Consider the following 15,810-nt stretch of genomic DNA (forward strand, 5'->3'; position numbering starts at 1 on the left):
AAAAAGTATTGAAAATCCAACGGTTGTCACTGCCAGCAGGCTCAAGGCCCGATTGCCGACGCCAGCCACTGCCAGCCACATGGGTGGGCCTGGGCTTCTGTTGCGTGACGTCATTGACGACGCCAGCCACTGCCAGCAGGCTCAAGGCCCGATTGCCTCTCCGTTTTTGGACCTCTGGAATGCCTTTTTTTAGGCATAGGGAAATTTAACCAAATGGGCTACCACTGGACTTACTCAAGTAAGATGATCTGCAACACTACTCCGTATTTTCACTAGTTATCTCTACTAATTAATAAAACTGAAAATTTAACTTTCCCCCTCCAAACTCATTTTTTCAAGCCTCTAGCCCATCATATAATATTTATCCGAATAAAACCCAATGATTAGGATCCAACTAAGCAACTTACCAAATTAAGTTTGTGTGTCTGTTTTTATAATTTTTGGATCCCTAATATACCCCATCTAAGCAAGTATGGAAAGTTCTTGTAATTTTGTTTTAATTGATCATGTGCATTGAATTTGGCGAGGTCTTGTAGCCATGAAATATGGTTCTAGATGGAGGAATTAATTTGGAAATTTTTTTAGTTTTGACAATAAATTTCAATTTGAATATACCTAATTTAGTGTTTATTTTCAACAATATCTATTGTTTAATTTTATGAAAATAATCGCCTACTATGAAAATTAATTTTATGAAAACAATATCTATTGTTTAATTTTATACCTACAGTATAATTACATGAAAATAGTTTACCTACTATGAAAATTAATTTTTTGAAAACAATATCTATTGTTTAATTTTATGAAAATAATTTACCTATTGTATAATTACATGAAAATTAATGTGCCTACTTTTTAAATTTGTAACAAAATTAATTTACCTACTTCTTATCGTGGTATTAGTATACATAAATGTAGAATATATGTCCGTATATATTTGATCTAATTAGGTTTTGGATTGGAGGAGTTCACACAAAATTAAAAATATATTAAACAAATTAAATGTCTAAAAGAAACGTATAAGAGATTTGGTGGCATGATTTTGTAAATAAACACAAATTCATGGACATCTTTTATCCAACATGACATCATATTTAAAATTTGGGTTTTATTTAGAAGTTATAATATATGTGGGTTTTTGTCTAGAGTTTAAGAGTTGCAAGGATTTAAATCTAAAGAACCCTTAATAAAACACTAATTGTCAACCAAAATTCTATAAAACTACTAGTTTAACCCATTAATTAAAACAAAACATGAATAAGAAATATGGGGCATAAATGTAATTTCACACAACCGAAATTTGCGATTTTTTTAAAGTCCCACCTATATGTAATCCTAATATATCTCTAATTTATAAAATTAAAAAAATTAAAAAAAAAACTTCCCACTCTCACATTCTCTATCACTCTCTTCCTCTCTCCTTCTATTTCAAAAACAAACAAAAAACATTTATCACACGCTTTGTGTGTGCCCATATGCTAATAATAATAAATAACTAATTTACGGTTACACTTACTACAGTAAAACACAATCTGCAATGTGATCAATTTTTTTTTTCTCAATCAAAGGAAATTTCATTAAAAAAGTAAGTTAATACAAATATAAGAATCATAAAATAAAAGAGTCCAAAACAGCCCAGCAAAGCCAACTTCACATAAATAATTTACAATGAATAGGCCTAAAAGAGGCAGGCCGACCCCAGGTTCCAATTTTATTAGCCAAGATTGTGCGATGTGACATATTTGTATCCAATAAAATGCGAGATGAATTTTGGAACCAAAATTTGCCCAACGGTTTGAAAAGCCTAAAACTATTTAAAAATCCAATAATGTCTTCTCGGCAATTTGATTAATGGAGTATGGTTCTCCCCCTCTTAATCTCTATCTCCTTTCATCCTCTCATATTTAAACGGTTTCGATTATGCCACGTCTACATTTTGTTTTAAATTTTTTATATGGAGAAATATGACCCTCTAGTTAATCAAATATTCATTATATACTATCATACCTATTTATTAGCATTATCGGTAGTCTAATTTTTTTTTTTGTCAAATGATATATTTTGTTAAATTAGATGTTAGATCAGCTATCAACGAAATTTGAAGACACGTTGTCATGCAAGGGCTCAATAACTTTATACTACTGTGATAAAGGGCTACTTGCCAATATCAGGGTAATCTATTACACTATGTTTGGATGAAGAAATTTAAGATTATTAAGGAATTTGCAAATGACGAAAATTGAAAAGATGAGATTTTATTTTCTAAAGTTTGTGAATTTTCTTGTTTGGTTAACCTAAAAGAATAGTGAAATTGAATACGAAATTTATTATTTTAAACTTTCAATCATATAAATTGGGAAATGACATACATTTACATGGAATTTAAACTAAAAAATTGGAGGTTCAAAATTCTAAGTTTTTTTTCTACGCAAAAATTCTAAATTTATATGTTTATGAATCTAAATAAAGGAATTAGTGTATGTCAATTTATAAATTATGACTTTTACCTAAATTTATCGTCCAAATATAGTGTTAGATTCTGATTGGCGAGACAGTAAGGTGTGTAGGGTTTCATAATTTGAAAAATTGTTCAGTAAAATCGAATCCAATTTAAAAAGTAATTAGAATCCGGCTGGTCCATTGTAATTTGTAATAACTATATAAAAAGTATTTCTGACTTGTTGGGTAAGCATACTCTAATAAACCTCGAGAGACTAAAGAAGAACAAAGCAAATTCCCAATCACAAAAACCAGAACTCTACCACTCTCTCTCTCTCTCTCTCTCTCTCTCTCATTATTATATTATTTTTCTACTGGGGTGCTGCTAGGGTTTCGAATCCACTTTCCCCAAATCGGAATCCAAATCCTCCCGACCCCAATTCGAACGAACCCTAGGGCTCGTGTAAGCGGTCAGTGTCGGTGCAGCTATGGCGACCTTGGTGAGCTCCGCCGGTGGGTTACTGGCTATGCTGAATGAGACCCATCCCTTGCTCAAGCTCCACGCTTTGTCCAACCTCAACAGATTGGTTGACGGCTTTTGGCCCGAGATCTCGACTAGCGTAACCATCATGTACTTTCTCTCTTTCACCCTCTGTATTCGTTGAATTTTCGGGATTAGGGTTTGCATTTTGCTTGTTCTTCATCTGTTTGACAGGTTAGAAGCTTAGGGAAACAATTTTTGAAACTTAAGCCAAAATTGGGGAAGATTTGCGTTTGTATTATTTTTTTGAGAATTGAGTAATCAATGATGTGAAAGATTTGATATTTCGGAAATTTTGTATACTTTTGCACACTGTTTTTCTTTGTTATCATCAAAAGAGGGTTTCTTTTCTTGTGCAGTTAAGAAAATAAGGGTCTTGTGGGTTTGTCTGTTGGAGATCGGCAAATGTTTTTTGGGTGGTGATGGAATTGAGTGGTGTGTAGGTTATAGTAATTGATCATTCGGTGGTGAAGGTGATGACAGTATATTATCCAATAAGAAAGCAGATATGGAGTTATCATGATGGGGAGTTGACTGTATTTCACTAATTGCGGTGATGAATAAGAATGTGGATGAGGGTTTTGGTATTTTGAAGCCCTGATTATACTATATTTAGGACTGAATAGAAATATGTACTGCTTAGTTTTCCGTTTTGCTACTCAGTTTTCAAACATTACTGTCGAAGTAGTCAAGAGAAGGCTTAGAACTGGGGAGGTATTAACTGGGTTACGCTAGTGCCTTGTCAACTTTTGATTATGTGTCTTGTCATTACATGTTCGTTCTAGTGTTAGTGTGCTTCTATAACCTTAGTCACGCTTATGAGATTTTGGAAATGTTGCAACAATTAAACTTTGTAGTTTATCTTTTGTATTTTTCCTTTATTTGTTTCTTTTTTGAATAATATTGTTGTGCAGAGAAAGTTTGTATGAAGATGAGGAGTTTGATCTGCATCAGAGACAACTGGCTGCATTGCTTGTGTCAAAGGTAAAAATTAACTGTTCTGCTTTCTTGATTATTTGTTTCAAACTAGTGTGTGACAGACAAGATTGATTGTTACTTTCTGAATTTACTTGCGAGTTGCATCCAAGGGACTCAACTTGATTGAAAATAAATACTTGGAAGTGGAGAACCATTAGTTAACGAGAAATTTTAAATAATTACTTGTGAATTTGATCGGTAGGCGTTCAAATCCGTGTCTCTCTTCATCCTATTGTGAGGGAAGATTGCATATTTCATTGGATATGTAAGTTTTACTACCTTATATTTTCCTTATTTGACTTATGTTTTTTCTCACCTAGGTTTTCTACTATTTGGGTGAACTTAATGACTCACTTTCCTATGCCCTTGGAGCTGGTTCCTTGTTTGATGTGTCAGACGATTCTTATTATGTTCATACTCTTCTTGGTAAGAATGTTTCTATGTTTTTTTTACTTGTACGAGAGAGAGAATATGAAACTTAGAGGTGTTAAAACATACAACTTTACTTCTCATCTATATACGGAAATTTGAGAAGGTATAATCTGACTGCATTTACATGAACTTTGTCGTGGTTTGCTCCTCTCTTCAGCCAAAGCTATAGATGAGTATGCCAGTCTGAAGTCAAAGGCAGCAGAATCCAATGCTGAATCAGTAAATGTGGATTCTAGGTTGGAGGCCATTGTGGAGAGAATGCTGAACAAGTATGCAGCCCTCTAATGATTTTAAATGCAATAATTGTTACCTTTAGCTTTCTTACCCTTTTTTCCTTTCTATTTAGGTGCATCATGGATGGAAAATACCAACAAGCTATGGGTATTGCAATTGAATGTCGAAGATTGGATAAGCTTGAGGAAGCAATCATAAAAAGTGATAATGTTCAAGGAACCTTGTCATATTGCATTCATGTCTCTCATTCCTTTGTTAATCTTAGAGAATATAGACACGAGGTAAGGTTTTTCCTATTCACTGATGATACATTATTAGCATCTGTGCTATAAATACATGTGACTTGGTATCTCTTTTTTTTTTACCATCAAATTATTGCTAGTATGATGTTTCTGTTGTTATGCTGTCTGTATCAAGTATACTGTCTAGGAATATGCAGTGATACATAAATCATTTTCTTGTTAGTTCCTGTTATAGAAGTATGTTGGTGCAATAAACTACATAGTTTCAATGTGTTCTTACACTTTCACAATGTAGTTAGGTTTCTCTTTCATAGTAATTTAAGGTGTGATAACATATAGGTGTTAGAGTTTGTGGAGTTATTTAAAATGGCAGAAAAGCTGCATTTAGAGTGCTAGTTTTTATTTTATTTTTTTATTTTGTTTATAATGGTGGTATGGGTATTTGAGTTGAAGGTTGAGGTGAGTGAAAGGAAATGATTATTAGGAGAATTGTAACATATTTTCTAAATGTGGGGAGAAGTAGACTCTTTTGAACTAATTGTAGTACACGTGGAACCTGTATTTTGATATCATTTTATATGTTGTTGGCTAGACAAGTAACATTAGGTTTACATATTTGTCTAACTTTTTATACTGCGTGCTCCAACACCTTTGGTTGTGTCTAATGCGGTTAAGATTGTCTCCCTAATGGTACTCTTAACTTTTGTCGTTTATGGTGTTTTAAAATTTTGCCAAATCAGGGTTTTTATGTACAGGGGCCTGTATATGCCATGTTGCACGAATTATATGACCTTTGCATTAAATAATGCGGTTTATCCTTCTTTTCTTCTTCTTACATTTGTTTTCCTGGCTACCTTATTTGTAAGTTCAAACTAGTAACCAACAACTTCCAAACTATTTGATTGGAGATAGTATATGTTGTCCATGTGTCTGTCCCTTTTGTGTCTCCTTTTCTTCCGTTATGCTTCCAAAAGCACCATGTTTAACTTCTCACATTCTATTAATGCTTTGTGCTATGTTGGTTGATTGAATTAAGCTGTGTTCGAAAAGGCCCCGCCTAGGGCCATCTGCATAGGCACTATGTGGCTGGCCACTGCCACAATTAATCTCTAGGCATTTACAAAATAAGAAAAGACACCTATACTTGCCTAGGTACCCCCGCCTTGCCCACCTAGGCCGAATTGAGATCCTTTCCGGATCTCTGTGTCCGGAGCTTAGGGACTTGGAGATCCGGGTCCATCGGCTCAAGACACAGAGATCTGGAGAGGACTCGATTGGCCTAGGCGCCCCCGCCTAGGTGGACATAAGCGCGAGCCTAGCCGGGCTGGTTGGTTTTGTGACTTTTTTGGCTTATTTTTTATTTATTTAAGAAAATAACTTGACTCTCACTTAGACAGAAAATAGATAACTTTCATTTTGCATTTTGTGTTTTCCATAAATTGGAAGAGACTTGTTGGATACTTGGATGAACACCCATTGTAAATAAGTTCCCCATGTCTTCAATATTTTCTAGTACATTGTAATTTATATATCATTTCATTTTGCAATTTATGTTTCCCACTACGATTATGTAGTTTGTTTTAATATAAGTAGACACTTGTTTATTATATAATAATTTAATTGAAATACAAAAAACCAGCCTAGGCCCCGTCCTTTCAATTCTGTTTCTGTTTTGACGATTTCCCTTTGGAATTAGGATTAGGGTATTGCGGTAGTTATAGAGTTTATTTTCATTTGGTAGTGGACTACTTGTTCGACTGTTTTTGCCCCTTAGTAAAGACAAAAGAGTTGTCTATCTCAAGTCATGCCTTGTGCTAATTTTGTTTATCATGTAGAGCGACAAGCATTTGAACTCGTTTGTGTCTTTGTACAGGTCCTTCGTCTTCTTGTCAAAGTGTATCAGAAGCTACCTTCTCCTGATTACTTGAGCATTTGCCAGTGTCTCATGTTCCTGGATGAACCAGAAGGTGTAGCGAACATATTGGAAAAGCTTCTGCGATCTGAAGACAAGGATGATGCACTTTTGGCATATCAAATAGCCTTTGATCTAATAGAGAATGAGCACCAAGCTTTTCTCTTAAATGTGAGAAACCGCCTTTCACCTCCTAAGACTCAACCTTCAGAACCTGTGCAGCCAGAATCAACTGAAGCTTCTCAAAATGAGAGTTCTGCTGCAGAGGATGTTCAAATGACAGATGAACATTCTGCTCCTAATGTGACTGTGAATGAAGATCCGAAAGAAGTGGTCTATTCTGAAAGGCTGACAAAAATTAAGGGAATTTTGTCTGGAGAAACATCAATACAGTTGACTTTACAATTTTTGTACAGTCATAACAAGTGAGGCTGCTATATTTTTCCTTGAATTTTTTTATTTCATTAATTTACAAAGTAGTTTTGGAATACAGTGATTGAGAAGTGGTTTGACCGTTTTTGTGATTTGCATATAGGTCCGATCTTCTTATTTTGAAGACAATAAAGCAGTCGGTCGAGATGAGAAATAGTGTATGCCATAGTGCTACAATTTATGCTAATGCAATTATGCATGCTGGAACAACCGTGGACACGTTCCTGAGGGAGAATCTGGTAAGCCAGATATCTCAGCTTTTCCCTTAGATCTTTTGCAATGATATATTTTCTATGAGTATTGAGTATTGACCACTTTGGTTCTACAAATTCTCAGGACTGGTTAAGTAGAGCTACAAATTGGGCTAAGTTCAGTGCAACAGCAGGGCTAGGTGTCATCCACAGAGGCCACTTGCAGCAGGGAAGATCGCTGATGGCACCTTACTTGCCTCAGGGTGCAGCAGGTGGTGGTGGAAGTCCATATTCAGAAGGTGGTGCTCTGTATGCTTTGGGTCTGATTCATGCCAACCATGGCGAGGGCATCAAACAATTCCTTCGTGATAGCCTGCGCAGTACTAATGTGGAGGTGTGCATTATATGCACTAGTGTTTATATTTTTTTGTGCACATAAGTACATTGCTAAAATTTTCTAATGGGACCTTTTGATGCAGGTTATTCAACATGGTGCATGCTTAGGTCTTGGCTTGTCAGCTTTAGGAACTGCCGATGAAGAGATCTATGATGACATTAAAAGTGTGCTATATACTGACAGTGCCGTTGCTGGTGAAGCTGCTGGGATTAGTATGGGTTTGCTTATGGTTGGAACTGCAAGTGAGAAGGCTAGTGAGATGCTTGCCTATGCACATGAGACACAGCATGAAAAGATTATCAGGTATAGATCATTAAGTGGTTAGTTTTTTACTCGTGTTGTGCTCTTGTGGAGTTCTTGTGATAAAATAAAATAAATTAAGAATGATTTATCGATGAAGGTGATCTGTGGTCTGCGCTAACTGTGTACTGTATGTTATAGAGGGTTAGCATTGGGGATTGCTCTGACGGTATATGGGAGAGAAGAAGAAGCTGACACTCTAATTGAGCAGATGACAAGAGATCAAGATCCTATTCTACGTTATGGTGGCATGTATGCACTGGCGTTGGCCTACAGTGGAACAGCAAACAACAAAGCCATCCGTCAGCTACTGCATTTTGCTGTATCAGATGTGAGTGATGATGTTAGGAGGACTGCTGTTCTAGCACTTGGGTTTGTCTTGTACTCCGAGCCAGAGCAGGTTTGTACTTTCTTGTTTTTCCATATTTATGTTTCTGATACTGCATCATCTGCCGATGCCCTTTTTTACTTTTCTTTTGATCTAACAAATACCTTATATGTCTAAATTGCATTGGTAATTGTAGACACCTCGAATTGTCTCCCTGCTATCTGAATCCTACAATCCTCATGTTCGATATGGTGCTGCTCTTGCCGTAGGCATTTCTTGTGCTGGTACTGGCTTGAGTGAGGCCATTTCTTTGCTAGAGCCTCTAACTTCAGATGTGGTTGATTTTGTGCGCCAAGGTGCCCTCATTGCAATGGCGATGGTCATGGTCCAAATTAGTGAAGCCAGTGATTCTCGTGTTGGAGCATTCAGGTACTGTCTTTGTAAAACTGCCACTTTTCCGAACTCTATCTCTCTCTCTCTCTCTCTCTCCCCATCTCATTTTGCAACAATTTTTGTGTAGGCGGCAATTGGAGAAAATAATTCTTGACAAGCATGAGGACACCATGAGCAAAATGGGTGCAATCTTGGCCTCTGGGATTCTTGATGCTGGGGGAAGAAATGTGACGATTAGACTGCTTTCCAAGACGAAACATGATAAAGTTACTGCAGTTGTTGGCCTTGCTGTTTTCAGCCAATTTTGGTACTGGTATCCCCTTATATACTTTTTAAGCTTGTCATTCTCACCAACGGCTTTGATAGGACTGAACTCGGACCTGAAAGTTCCGAAGTTTGAGTTCCTTTCACATGCGAAGCCTTCACTGTTTGAATATCCTAAACCCACCACTGTGCCAACCACTACGTCGGCCATAAAACTGCCCACTGCTGTGCTGTCAACATCTGCAAAGGCCACAAAAGCTAGGGCCAAGAAAGAAGCAGAGAAGGCAAATGCTGAAAAATTATCTGGGGCCGAGACTTCTGGAAAAGGAAAATCATCGAGTGAGAAAGATGGGGATGCAATGCAGGTAAGCAGTATGGGCATAATGCTGCAATGCCATCTTTTTTTCTTCTTCCTTCCTTCCCTATACAGTCCTTAGTTTATGACATCATAACTGTTCTTAATCGAAACCACTTTATTCTCTTTGGCAGGTTGATAGCTCAACAGAGAAGAAATCAGAGCCTGAGCCTTGTTTTGAGATTTTGACAAACCCAGCTAGGGTGGTTCCTGCTCAGGAGCAATACATTAAATTTCTGGAAGATAGCCGATATGTGCCAGTCAAGTTAGCACCATCTGGATTTGTTCTCTTGAGAGACCTGAAACCAGATGAACCTGAGGTGCTTTCACTTACAGACACACCGTCTTCCACAGCATCACCTGCTGGTGGAGCAGCAGCAGGACAGCCGGCAGCCACCGCAGCCATGGCAGTCGATGAGGAACCACAGCCTCCTCAAGCCTTTGAATACACTGCATGATTCTCAGTTTAGTAAGTCGGAATGGTATTCTGAATATTCCTCGGGTATTGTTGACTAGATCGTTTTACTTTCCGGCGAAAATGTTGAATTTTCAATTTCATGTGATTTCAAGAGTTTTGAATTCGCTGGTCATCAACGGTGACACTGTGGTTGTCTGAACGAAATTTCACATTGCATCGGAGTCAATACTCATCACTTCTGTTTGTTGCTTTATCGACAAAAATTTTCGTCAATCGGTCAGTGATACCATGTATTTTCGCTTTAACTTGGAAGTATTGAAGGCTTTGATGCCGCCTAGCAACAAACAACCTGGATTACACCAAGAAGATGAACGGATGATCGAACTTGTTTCCAATAGTTAAAGGAAAGGAAACAAAATCAAATTTTCACCGCCGACTTAACTGCATGAGGAGCTGAGACCGTGTGGTGTTGGCTTTCGGTTTGCCAACTTTGATTGCGAAAACCCACCTCCTCGGTTCCCTTCCATTAATGTTAAGAGAGAATTGGTTCGCAATAATATGTAGGGGTGGATTTTTTTTCAAATTATTGTGCCAACTGAGTTACCAACCTTAACAAACTGATTTTGTGCCAATCGATAATGACACGGTATTGTATTGAATTTAAATTTTATGGTACGGTATTGGTATTTGATATCATTACTGATGGCAATACGTACTGTACCAAAAAAATATGAATATATATTACTTATTTTTGTTTATAACATATATAATATTTTAATAATATTAAATGGTATCAACTTAAATTCTTTTTCTAAATACTACTGATATGTTTTCTTTCTATGTATGTAGACTTGACACAGGCTCAACCTCAACCTTTTATAAGTTCAATGCCTCCTCCAAATGTCTCTACATCTCAAGCTTGAAGAATTGATCACTTAATTTTTATTTTTTGAAGTTTAGATCCCACTTCCAATTTTCATTTGGTTTGAAAATTTTAACTTCTATTTGGATTGTAAACTTAACAATTCTATTTGATTTTGGTTTGTAACCTTAATTTCCATTATGAATCTTCATGCATCATTTGACTTACTATATGTGCGTGAATTGTGAATGGTGAATGATTGATGAATTTAGGTTACAAGATATGAGATAAATGCACACAAAAAGTCTTGCACTTGAATTGGGTTGAATTTTTTTTTTCTTCAACTTTTGGCCCAAAATAAAGTTGTAATTATCGTTACATATCATGCCAACCGAACTATTTAACATACAAAAATTTGGTATTCTGAATTTTGCCAAACCAAAAGCTTAGTACAGTAAATTCGGTAACATTTTGGAGTTTTGGTAAAGTAACCGTACCGAACCTACCGCTAAGAATATGTGCGGCTAAAATACTAGATTGAAACCAAACAAAAAGCAACAACAACCAAACTTTATCCCACTAAGAAGGGGTCAGCTGTATGAATTAGAGTGTCATTGTACTTGGTTTTGCTCTAAGTATTCCGTTAGCTCTAAGTACTTCATATATTTTCTTATGGTCTCTTTGCAAGTCTTCTTAAATCTTTTCCTACCCCTTTTGTCCTGAACTTTCGAAAAAAAATATTGATTTGCATGCCTAGATTTAGCTAGGGTGATTAGAGTAGTGTGTTTTCGCAGCTTAAAATAAACTTACATAGTCGAAAGTTGAAGCCAAACAATAGTACAATATAAATAATGGGAAAAAAAAAGAACTTTAACGAAAAGCTCTCGGTACCGTTCACTTTAAAGAAAAATCATATTTTTACACTAAAAAGTCAATCATGGTATTATTCACTTTACCCTTTATTTTGTTCTTATCGTTAAAACTTAAAATTTTTAAACCCTTTTCATTAATTTTTCTAAAAAATATTGATTTACAGGCCTAGACTTAGCTAGGGTGATTAAAATAATGTATTTCTCCTTATACACCCAAGTCTGAATCACCTTCCCTTATAATTTAGTTGAATATGTGGTATAGAATGAACTTTGCTAACACTAAAAAAGGACAAAAGATAATTGATTTATGTACAACCTCTTTTTTCTTCAGTTAAAAAATAGAAGAAAAAATCAATAATAAAATACCGGGGTTTGTTAATTGGACATTTGGGCACTTTAATGAGTTACCATTCCAATGTTGTTGTCTCTTGAATGGGAGCAGAAAGCACCGCTCTGATAATAACTGATTTTATCGATCAAATGTAAGAAATTTGGCAATGTACATTTTTCATTACTGATAATATGCCATCAATTAAATCATTACGAAATTATATGCAACTTAGTTAAAGTTATAGATTTATTTTGACTATTTCTTTAAGACAATATTACAAATGAGATAAGAAAAATATAGTACAAATGTGATTTGAATAATAAAGAAGTAAGAGTATCATTTCTGTTTCTTTAATTGTATTTTCAGAATAGTGATTTTAAGATTAGAAAAAGAAGAATAAAGTCTCATGAATCTTGTTGGTAGGTTAATATATATCTCTTTGAAAAGTTGTAAAGTTGAAACGATGAAATTAATCTTTGACAAAGCGCTCAGCCTTAATATTGGTCATGGGGAGAGTATACCAGTGGCGCTAGCTCGTGTCCTGTGACACCCATAAATTAAAGAAGGCCGTGAAAGTGAGGTGAAACTGTGACAACAATATTAATCCCACAAGGCTCCTCCTCCTCCCTCTCTCTCTCTCTCTCTCTCTCTCTCTCTCTCTCTCTCTCTCTCTCTCTCTCTCTCTCTCTACACACACACACACAAACATACATATATTATATATATATACATAGATACGACGACATAACTGAACCACGTAGCCAAATCTCAATATTTCCAGTTCTTTCCTCTCAAAGCAGGTGGGTGTTTTGTTGGGGTCCAGTTCCTCGTCATAGATAAATTTGTACAGATGCTAAATCTTCATGATTACTGTTATCAAACTTTGTCACTATCTTCAAGCAATTGATTTTTTTACAGTTCGTAATTTCATGCATTATTTATCACCTTTTTCAGGTAGGGTAATTTGTCCCTGCATGAAATCAACTCCTGGCCCTAGCTAGGGTTTTCGAGTTTTACTGGGTCATCAAATATTTATACATGGAGAAGGAAGAGAACAACTATTCGGTACAAAATTAATCTCACACAGCTTAATTATCATCACTTCAGTTCATCACCATGTTGTTTTTTTGCTCTGACGACTTCGAAACATTGCAGGCTTTTATGCCGCCTAGCAACTTCAACAACCTGGATTACACCCTAGATCATCATCAAGAAGATCAACAGATGATGAAGTCTCGTGTCGACGAGACTAATTCCAGTGACAACAACAATGGAATGGTGAATTACTTGATGTACAATCATCATCAACTACAACAACAACAGCAGCAGCAACAAATAAGCACGCAATTAGCTCCAGCAGGGTTTTGTGGTTCAACTAGTACTTCTTTTGACAAACTGAGCTTCGCCGATGTGATGCAGTTTGCCGATTTTGGACCAAAGTTGGCCTTAAACCAAACCAAGATTTCGGAGGAAGAGCCCGCGATTGACCCTGTTTACTTCCTCAAGTTTCCGGTGTTGAACGACAAGTTGGACAACAATCAAGACCAGTCGATCTCTCTCATGGTTCCACAAGCTGAAGAGAGATTCACAGGGTTGGGTGAAGAAGACAAGACAAAGTCAATGGAAGAAGAACAAGACGAGGAAGGTCCGGTTTCTGGTAGTAATAATTCAGTGCAGAAGATCCACTTTCTTGGAGAAGATCTTCAAAATAACCCTATAGGAGGCGGAGTACAACCGGAGCCTGCAGCAGCCAAGAACAAAAGAAAAAGACCACGAACTACCAAGACGACTCAAGAAGTTGAGAGCCAGCGGATGACTCATATTGCGGTTGAAAGAAACCGCAGGAAGCAAATGAATGAGCATCTTCGTGTGCTCCGTTCCCTCATGCCGGGCTCATACGTACAAAGAGTATGTATATATACTCTTTAATTTGTTTATTTGAATATTGGTTAATAACTAATTCAATGTGTACATTATATAGGGGGATCAAGCTTCTATAATTGGTGGAGCCATAGAGTTCGTGAGAGAACTGGAGCAACTACTTCAGTGCTTGGAATCACAGAAGAGGCGAAGGCTCTTAGGAGAAGCACCTCCAAGACAAGTGGGAGATTCTGCCACGGCGGCGGCTATGGCAGTACAGGCAGCTGAAGGCGGGGGAGGACCATTAATATTTCCGGCCGCTAATTTACCTATTACTAATCCAAATGATCCGATTAAGTTTGTGGACTATGAAACTGGGCTTCGTGAAGAAACTGCAGAGAACAAGTCGTGCTTTGCGGATGTTGAGGTGAAGGTTTTAGGGTTTGATGCGATGATCAAGATTCTATCTCAGAGGAGACCGGGGCAGCTGATTAAGGCCATCGCTGCGCTTGAGGATTTGCAGCTTAATATCCTTCACACTAACATTACCACCATTGAGCAAACTGTTCTATATTCCTTTAATGTCAAGGTATGTACGTATCATAGATAATAAGCGATGCTATTTAGACATAGAAAACTGACACACTTACTAACACTCTCAGAAGTTTACAAGCTTATCTGATTAATAATTTGGAGAGTTAATGAGTTAATTATATGCATGGTATGATGGGCAGGTTGGGAGTGAATCGAGGTTCACAGCTGAAGATATTGCAAGTTCAGTTCAGCAGATATTCAGTTTTATCCATGCAAACACCGCCAGCATGTGATCATGCACGAGATCGATGATCATGTTAAAGTAGCTAGCTACTTTTGTTGAAGAAAGATCAAGATCATGAATCTGGATCAGTTTAATTTTTTTCGTGATGCCCCTGCCACTTGAATCTTATCATTAGTACTACCGTCTTGGTTTATTAAATAAAGAAAATTGATCTAGCAAAGTGGTCCCTGGTATCTATAATACCACTTTAAATTTCCCATTTTCCTTAAATTACTTCATCTTACACATTGTTTGTAAAAGGCATGTAGTCCTAAATCTCTTCCAAAGCAATAAGTAGTTTAATTTACATGCCTCTCCAGTTTCTTGGTTGAATGTCTAGTTTATATATATAGTACTGAGCTATATATTCATAATCATATGATTTGATATATTATGTTAATATCATACAAAAAGTAAAATTAGAGAGTTTTTATTCAAATTACAAATATATCAATCGCTCTTTTTCTATACCAGTTAAACGAATGTAAATGAGTGAACCGTATGCATGATTTCTTGTATTATAACTAGATTTTAACGATGGTATATATTGCTGGCCATAGTTTGTACAAAGGTAAGAACCATGCATATGTGATATCCTTTTCCAAAGGTGGAGTTGCTCTCTCTCTCTCTCTCTGTGGTGGGGAAGGCTAGTTTGGACTTTGGAGTAGACAAGTTCTGTATTTTGTCATGCATGGTTGAAACTTGAAAATAATTTTGGAAGGTCAACGGGTCCCCGTACCTTGTTGCCGTGGGAGGTTGACTTGTCAGAAATAACTCTTTTGGTGGTATTCGGCTGCACTCAGATGACCAAGATGTTGCCAAAGCTTAGAGGGGCCCTTGGTCTTTCAAATTTGTGCAGGTTCACCCATCACCATTTCAATTATATATGTTCGCTCACTCACATTTGTCTTAATTAAGGAGGGTTGACCCTCTTCCAAGTGATTCACTCAGAGAGAATGGGAGACCCCCTTCATTATTCAACAAGGGTTATTGTACTTGTCCTTGTATCTGTATGTATACATGCCTCCTATAAAAAGTCAATGGGTAACGATAGTGGCACGACGTACATATAACTTTTGTTGTTATTGGCACATTTCCAAAAAAAGTTATACTAGTTTAAAAAAAAGATGCTTTTCTTTTTTAACAACAAAAAATATTGTGTGAAAGCAATAAATATGAGGCCAAAATTTAACAAGACAAAATATGATAAAA

At 36.5% G+C, this 15,810-nt stretch overlaps 2 protein-coding genes across 3 annotated transcripts; both read left to right on the forward strand.

The window, feature by feature from the left end:
• Positions 1-2,678: 2,678 nt before the first annotated feature.
• Positions 2,679-10,129, forward strand: LOC103443490 (26S proteasome non-ATPase regulatory subunit 1 homolog A). Its single transcript, XM_008382352.4, has 13 exons — positions 2,679-3,070; positions 3,895-3,964; positions 4,279-4,384; positions 4,548-4,659; positions 4,737-4,905; positions 6,740-7,203; positions 7,314-7,449; positions 7,547-7,795; positions 7,881-8,101; positions 8,240-8,498; positions 8,623-8,855; positions 8,947-9,448; positions 9,573-10,129. Exons 1-13 carry the CDS (start codon positions 2,928-2,930, stop codon positions 9,894-9,896), a joined length of 2,988 nt encoding a protein of 995 aa, XP_008380574.3. The 5' UTR covers positions 2,679-2,927; the 3' UTR covers positions 9,897-10,129.
• A 2,394-nt stretch (positions 10,130-12,523) lies between these two features.
• On the forward strand, positions 12,524-14,905 carry LOC103443491 (transcription factor FAMA). 2 transcript variants are annotated; one of them, XM_029100752.2, is made up of 5 exons: positions 12,524-12,721; positions 12,876-12,986; positions 13,077-13,829; positions 13,903-14,370; positions 14,516-14,905. In XM_029100752.2, the coding sequence occupies exons 2-5, from the start codon at positions 12,960-12,962 to the stop codon at positions 14,606-14,608; spliced, it is 1,341 nt and encodes a 446-aa protein (XP_028956585.1). In that variant the 5' UTR covers positions 12,524-12,721; positions 12,876-12,959; the 3' UTR covers positions 14,609-14,905. The 2 variants fall into 2 exon arrangements, with proteins under 2 accessions (XP_028956585.1, XP_017189946.1); XM_017334457.3 differs by lacking the exons at positions 12,524-12,721; positions 12,876-12,986 and having other exon boundaries at positions 13,038-13,829.
• Positions 14,906-15,810: the final 905 nt, after the last annotated feature.

The sequence above is a fragment of the Malus domestica genome, chromosome 04 (genome assembly GCF_042453785.1).
Source record: "Malus domestica chromosome 04, GDT2T_hap1".
Classification (NCBI taxonomy): domain Eukaryota; kingdom Viridiplantae; phylum Streptophyta; class Magnoliopsida; order Rosales; family Rosaceae; genus Malus; species Malus domestica.